The 8,084-nt window shown below is 41.6% G+C and overlaps 1 protein-coding gene across 1 annotated transcript in view; it reads right to left on the reverse strand.

Annotated features, from left to right (window-relative positions):
- Positions 1-8,084, reverse strand: part of CUNH4orf45 (chromosome unknown C4orf45 homolog) — a 109,542-nt gene that overhangs the window by 87,011 nt on the left and 14,447 nt on the right. Inside the window, exon 2 of the mRNA XM_019521716.1 lies at positions 490-719. Within this exon, the coding sequence (XP_019377261.1) occupies positions 490-719 (230 nt within the window). The remainder of the gene's footprint in view (positions 1-489; positions 720-8,084) is intronic.

Raw genomic sequence — 8,084 nt, forward strand, 5'->3', positions numbered from 1 at the left:
TCTTTAAGAGGAGGCTAGATGAACACCTTGCTGGGGTTTTTGACCCCAGTATGTTTTCCTGCCATGGCAGGGCGTCAGACTTGATGATCTGCTCATGTCCCTTCGAACCCTACTAACTATGAAACTATGAAATGCTCTGTTCAAGACTGTGTTTGAATGAAGAAGTTAATATTTTGCACAGCTTTTAAACACACATCTGCATTGTGTGTTTAAAAGCTGTGTTTAAACACATATCTTCATAACATGATTTCCCATTTTACTTTCTTCATGTGAAATAAGAGGTATGAATGTTTTGTATTACTCAAATATGATCTTTTGAATATATTTGCGCATAGCTAATTAAAATGCTCAGGGCAGTTTTCAGTCAAACAAATAAATTTTTTCATTCTCTGATTAACTGTTGCTCTATAAACCAAGTGTGAAACCACACAGAACAGGACACTCTTATGATGTCTGCATTTCTGAAGTATTGATACAAATTTAAGGTACCATAATCTGCATGCCACTGAGATTTCTCTTGCCGAGATGACTGAATTCTCTTACGCCCCAACCAATTTCTCCAGCATAGCAATGTCTGTGGGCTGGAACAGTAGGATTGTGTGAAGACGGCCTCAATAGATAATCAAGATCACTTGTGCCTTCTAGTGCTGGAGATGTCGCTCCTATGTAGCGTGTATAATCAGGCTGCTTTGTCCTGTAATCCCATAGAGCATCTGGGCCTTGGAAACACAGAGAATTAAAAATGTGGTTATAAAAAGTACAAGGCTTACCTTGTTTACTAGCCTATTTCAACATGTTTTGTTCCAGCCCTGTTTTTTTTTAATTTACTTTAATGCAGCAATTTTAAAAATCAGGGGTGCCCATGCCACAAAGGCACGTGGCCTGTGAGGCAGTAATGCACTGCTCCTGTGCTCCTACCTCGCTGTCACACTCCCTATTGCTCCTGGGGTCTCTATTCTCCCCTTCTCTTTTTCAGCTTTTGCTTCTTACTCTTGTGTCATACGTTAGGTCCCAAATGCTAGTGTTGGGCAGCTGAGGCAGATAGCTGGGAATCATTTATAAATATTAGGAAAAGTTACTGTAGCAAAATGTCTAGCTTGATGAACAGGGACTACAGCAGTGAACTGCTTGACTGCTGTGTGCTAGTCCCTACTGGGAAGTTAATGTGTATTATGCTGAAGTAGGCAGACAAGGTTCTTTGGGTGAATCTGATATCTTTTATAAGACCAACTGAAATAGTTGGAAAAAAACATTTTTAAAGCAAGCTTTCGGGTTCAAAAACCCTTTGTCAGGCTGAGGAAGTTTCAGCAGTTGGTGTGTGCTCTTCCTGGATGGAATGAATAGTAAAGAAGTCAGAGGCTGGGCTGGTGTGCATGCAAGACACAGTCAGTGAAGATGTAGATTGAGGAGTCAGTGGGTGAGAGACAGGCTGGGTGAGGGGAAGAGAAGTATGCTGAAGTATGAATTTACAGAGCATTAGTGATTATTCCACATTCATTCCCTATGTGATCTGTCTCCGTGGGGACATCTACATGAGATGCTTACTGCACAGTAGCCTAATAACACAGCACAGTAGCATGCTGGGCAAAAGCAATGCTAATACACTACTGCTCAATGTTATTAGGCTACGGTTCAGTAAGCATCACTAAAAAACCTTGTGCGAGTGCTACTGTGCGGTAGTATGAGTTACTGTGCATTGAATTAGTACTTGGTAACCCAAGCATTAAACTTAATGTGCAGTAACAACAGTGCAGTAATGAGCATGTAGATGCACCCAGTGTACACTTACTGCTGTCTTACTCCAACTTAAAAGTGGGGTAGTTTTCCTTATTTTTACTGTGATCTCAGAGTGTCCATGTACAGAGTGAATCACAGTGTAACTGCCAAGCTGTAAATTCATATTCTGTCCACTTCCCCCTGGAGGTGGGCCCTGAGGCTCTGCATGTGCTTTAGAAAGTCACTTAAACTCATTGTTCCTCAGATCGTTATTGAGGGGATTATCACCATCTCTCAAACTGGGAATAATAAACTGCTTTTGAAATACATATTTGAAACAAAGTGTTAGATATTCTTGTATTTAGAAGATTATCCTTGCAACAAGAGGAGCTAGAAACATACATAATAATAAAAAATTGCAAGCTGAGATCAATACTAGTACATTTAAAAGTCCCAAATGCTGATGGTTCTTTGCGCCTTTGAAGGGTCATAAGGCTGGTTCTGCCTAATGGCCAATTAAAATAGGGCGTAGCTATCTACAGTAGATGGGACCTAATCATATTATTTTAGCCACATTCTTTGGCAGGGTAATAGGACTATTTGAAGAGCACTTTCCAAAATATGGTTCAATTGCATGCAGTGGGGGACTGTTTAACCAGCTTTGGGAACCCACACCACTATGATGTTCACATTGTATCAATGTTTCAGAGGATAGCTGCATCAGAAGGAAATACCATAACTGAAAAATTGTTTGTTGGGTCTTTCTGTCTTTGTGCTTAGATATGGTTAATATAATTATGTTTCGGCCTCTAAGTGGTCTCAAAGAAGTACAGTAAAGGAAGAGGAAGGAATTGAGGAAGGATGAAGGAAAATAAAAGAGAGTAAAAAGGGAAGAACTTTATGATAGGATGGAACATTTTAGCATGTGATTCAGGTATGGCTATGAGTAGAGAGGGCAATAAGTGAGAAAACGTGATATTATCTACTGGAGTTTAATTGTCATAATATAATACAACAGAAATGGATGCCCCTATCTTAGAGAACTAATTTCCAGCTATCGTGTGTTGAGTCCCTAATATTTCTTTTGGCTTTATTCTTGTTTGTCAACTCTGCCAATGATATTAGTACTCCATTAAACATTTCAGCTTAAAATGTATTTTTTTTCCCAAATACAGTTTTGTTGTCTAGATTTCAGAGGAACCAGTTTCTTTAAATAATCCATAGAAATTCCATTGGTATAAATGTTGCTTGTTACTGTAAGATTCATTCATTGTAATGAACATACTCGTTTTTCATAAAGCAAAAGTTGTACTGTCAATCTTTCCTTTTAGAATGAGGAAAACAATAGCCAAAGTACGAGCAATTATAAACTCTGTGTGAGTGAGAAAGCAGGTGGATTGTGTCTTTCACTCTGCAAAAGCCTTCATGCTGAATCCTGAGGGAATATCCTTCTGTCATATTGCTCCAGCTGTGATCAGCAGAGGCACTTGAGCAAGATCCCCCTTGTTATAAATGAGAGGAAACTGTCAGCAGTACATTCCCTGTGGGGATCTGACATCTCTGGAACGTGTTCCAAAATAGCCCAATGCTGTGACCTACTAGGCACAATGAAAGATACATTTGTTTGATTGGCTTTTTGGATAGGAAATAACGGTACATCCCCAGAATGACAAAGGGGGAATGGGGCTTCTGAGTTTTGAAGCAGCTGGCAAAGTTCCTTTGGAAATAATTAGTTATTTAATGCTGCTGAGGATTTGCGTTTCTTTTGTTTGTTGGCAAAGTGATTAACTGGGTCAGAAATGTCAGTTCTGTAGTGACTCTTTTTAACCTGGTTTGTTAAACAGTGTGGGTGGGTCCTCACGTGCAGGGGTGCCACTTATAGAGGCACAAATAGCAGCGGCACAAATTTGTGCCACTGCTTTGTTCCTCATTGTATGCCCCTGAATGTGTGCTTCAGCACACGGGTTAGGGGTAGGGGAGGCTGGGGCCAGCACCTGGTGGTCTGGTGGTTTGCTGGAGCAGCAGGGGCAGCACAGAGGCCTAGCCAGAGCATTGCTCTGGATGGCCTAGCCTCTGTGCCAGCAAAAAGTTGCTTTGCATGAATTGCGCCACTTTTTGTTCTGGCACCTTTTTTTTTTTTGCTGCTGGGATTGCCCTGTAGCAATTTTCGCCACCACACTGCAAGCACAGTGCACATTTGACATTCCCCGTGTGCAGTTTGTGGCACTGCATGTGGGGACCCGCTCTGTATGTCCAACCCCATAACTTACCAAAGGAGGTGTCCTGATGAGCTATTTTTGATTAATTCCATGTGCGAATGTTTTTAGTCTGAAATAAGAGTACCTGATTTCTGTTTAGCTGGAACAAGGATCTCTCATTCCAGAATAAGTGTGTCCACACATGGTATTATTCAGGAATAGTTATCACACACCCAGGCTTAATCAGAAACAACTTTGAAGTGTGGACAAGCCCAGCTAATATTCCTGACAATACCTGTTGCCTTCAATAAGAGTTGACAAAGGAGCTCAACAGCTCAGAAAACTGGGCCTCGTGCCCAGGTACAGAAAACTAATGATAAAACTGCCTACTGCTTATTCTTTCCTTAAAATAATGAACACATCCTTATAACTGCATTACTTCTTTAAAATTAATTTGTGATGCTAGGAATTGACAGACACTGAAAAGTTAATGTCTAATAGAAACTTTACTGTGTTATATATCACTACAGCCTGTGCCTGTGTACACCAGTTAAACCTGATAATCCTTTGTAATTATTTTTTTATTGTTAGTTTTCCTCCAAAGCTAAGAGCATAATTCCAGAATCATTTTAGGATATGCTCAATTCTTGGCACTTGCATAAACTTCCTTTGGACCTTGGACAAGTCAATAAGTTTCTCTATACCTCAGTTTCCATCACAGGGGAATGAGGATGTTTTTGAGAATAAATACATGAAGACAGTGTGGGGCACTCAGATACAACGGTGAAGTGCCACATATTTAAGATCGATAACTGCCTCTCAGATCTACTGTCTGTGCCCATGGGTGCACTATGATGTCTTTTTCGTGCTGTTTTTATTTTCTTGAGCTTTCCCCATCAACCTGATTCTCAAAACCTTATCAGAGCCTGGGGCTTGAACAAAGCAGAGGAAATGGAGAAGTAGAAGTTAACTTTAGTATTCAACCACCTGCCAGCAGTCCCTCAAGCAGTCACCAAGGCCCTCCACAACAGAGGCTGGAATGATATAGTACAGGAATGAAGGAGTCATGTTAGGTCAGTTTTATTGTACAGTTGCTCTGGTTTATCTTCCTTGCTTCCTGACAAAACAGCTTCTAAGTCCATTTGAAGGATAACTTTGACCTTTGGGCTGTCAATCATGTCAGGAGACATAACAGTTGAACAATCAGAATTCCTGTAACATAGCTGTGGAGGTGTATGGGCATGTCATTTTAAAATTAGATCATACCAATATGATGCCAGGAGATATTTTTTAGATCAGAAATAGACAATTTACTGTAGAAATAATTTCTGTTTGTTTTACCATTTTAAGGTGACTTATTTTTAGTCAGAAGGCAGGGGAGTCTGTCTGATTTCCGACTACCATGGCTAACCACCTCTATTTTAAGCTAATCACATAGCCTTGAAATCACATGAAACTGAACAGTGATAGGAAATCCAGCTAGAGTATTAGAAAACTGAAATAAGGATTTTCATATTTTATACTAAGCACTGTATAATGCATATGAATATTATGTTAATCTTGAATAAATTCACTAGGCTCTAAGTCTGCATTATACAGTTAAAAGCAATAGCACCCAGCAAATTATGATGTGAAGTTTATTTCACACTTTACTTGCACTTCATTGCACTGTGTCACTAAAAGCAAACATGCACATTAAGCTGGACTAAAGCTGTGATTAAGCTGTCTTTGATGCTTTAAAAATAACCTTGACTATTACCCTTGTATCAAAATTGCCTGACAGTAATCATTTACTGTGCTACTAGCTTGTGAACAAAATCATCACAACTTTACAGGATTAAAGATGGTTGGGATGAAAAGATCCCTTTCCCTTTCTGTTCTCAAAAAGAGTGCTCTCCACAGAAAAAGTTGCTTGAAAGAGTGTATTTGGAGCCTGACAAACTGTCAGTGAAGTCAGTGGGAATCTGTCCACTAATTTCAGTAGCAGTGTACCGTGCATTCACAGGTCAGAAACATTCCTGTATGTATGTATGTAGCATGGGGATTCAGTCTGATTGGCTCAAATACCATATTTACTTCCATACCATATGCATCCTTTCCCTAAAAATTAGCCTCCAGAATTGGGGCCCATGCCTTACCTATGACAGACAGATGCATGGAAATGCTGTAAGATTGCTGTTGCTTCTTTTACTTCTCTTCTGTCTGGGGGGTCTCATGGCAGAAAGGCAGAGCTCAGCAGAGGCAGTTCCAGTGGATGCAGTCATGCAGTCATACCCTGCTTTGATTTCTGCACCAGCCAAAGTTTAAACCTAACTGCCCAGCAGCAGCAATGGCACTTCTATTCAGGAAATCCTGAGGGAGTCAATTGACTTGACAACTTATTATAATCTATTTTAGGGGTGCCAAACAAGCCAGATCCAGGCCAATGGAGCCATACGATCCAGTTTGTGGGTCTTGGATCCAGCACTACAGACACTGCCCACAGCCTAGGGGGCTGGTGCATCCAATTTACCTTGCATACTGCATGCAACCCATACTGACCCCACTCTGGGGCCTGTGCTGCAGGCAGTGCATGGGCTGGACCTGGTGCTATACATGCTGCATGTGGTACCCAGGCCTGATCTCTGGAGAGGGGCTGATCCAAGAGGGGAGTGAGCTGAACACAGCATCCCACCAAACAGGCCTGCTCTCTGGCTCTGGTATGGCCCAATCTGGCTCAAAGACTGGCCCAACAATGCTTATCCAGCCTACAGGGCTGGAAGAGGTTGACACCTCTGGTCTATCTGATTCCAGACAGGTTAATGCCAGCCTCTCCTTTTCAATGCTCTTCATTTTCAACCAATCAAACTATACTTCGTTGATAATTTTGCTATCTGTTGGTTGCTCCTGATCTCTTTTCTCCTATTTCACAGTTCTTCAGACTGTTTTTAGCTCCTTTTAGAATCCTAGATATGCTCATGGAGTTCAGGCTTCAGCAGAAGCTACAGTTTCAGCTTTTGGCTCAGCAGCCAAAAGCTGTTGCCAGTTTAGCTGTGAAAGAGTGAAATATGTATCTTTTTCCTGTGAACGAAAGGGAGGATGAGTAAGCTCAAGATTGGGGTCTGTCCCTGCTGTATACAACCATAACTCTGGAAAAAACATTTTTCTTTAATTCTGCCTTCCCAAAACAAGGCGTGTGTCTTTTAGTTTTTTGGGGGGTGGGGGGGAGTATGTGTGGTATGTGAGAAAATGCAGTAGCTAGAAATCTCCCATTGCTAGATATCAGCTTTAGCATTAACAACACAGACAGGCTGGCCATTATATTGGTTGGTGTATGCTAGCAGTCCCAATATTGCTCTTAATGATGGTAGTATCACACTGAGGATTTTCCAGGAAAATGCCATTGCAAATACGGCTTCATATGTCATACAAACATTTTGCTGGCAGCCCTATCAATTTATGCAGAACAGAAGTTGCCTTGCATAAAAATGCTAGACATTAAAAGGTGCAAAATGTTGTGAATGCAAAGGTGTACAATACAGAGTTTGGAAACAGAAAATGAAACAAAAGCTTTAAAGCTCCTGGCCCTGCTTTGCCAGTACAGAAGGTCCTAAGTACAACCTAGAGGCTGTGTTCTTCCCTGGGCAAGGGAGAAGAATACATAAGTGAACAAAGAGGCCATACAAAACAAAAAAGGAGGGTTTAGTGCCATGGTATGAAGAGTGAAGGGACATATATAATAACCATGCTTTAAAGAAAATTCATGTAAGGTATTGTAGCAGGGCACTAAGGTGCCTGCTACTGACAAACAGTAGGATGGGCTCAGCTGCCAGTCACCAGGGCAGTACAGGTGTGGGTTGCTGAGACAACCAGTCTGGTCAGCTGACTAGAAGGGGGCAGGGCCTGGCCTATATAAACAGCCAGGCTGAGGCTGGAGGTCAAGTTCCCCTCTGGCAGTTCAGGAAGGAGGAGCTCTGTTGGAGCAAGCAGAGCAGGGAAGCCTGATGGTCTGAGCGGTTTCTGCATGAGGATACTGGGTGGAGAAAACCCTAGTAGGAATATGAAAGAAAGTTAGCCAGTTTGGCTTGGAATTTATGTTGGAACACAGTAGTGTGAGTTTTCTGTTTCGTTGTTGTATAAGACCGGAGGACCGGGTGAGGCTGCAGGGGTTGGAGAAGGCCTCATAGGAGC

The sequence above is a fragment of the Gavialis gangeticus genome, unplaced genomic scaffold (assembly GCF_001723915.1).
Source record: "Gavialis gangeticus isolate Ggan-Ray unplaced genomic scaffold, GavGan_comp1, whole genome shotgun sequence".
Taxonomy (NCBI): domain Eukaryota; kingdom Metazoa; phylum Chordata; order Crocodylia; family Gavialidae; genus Gavialis; species Gavialis gangeticus.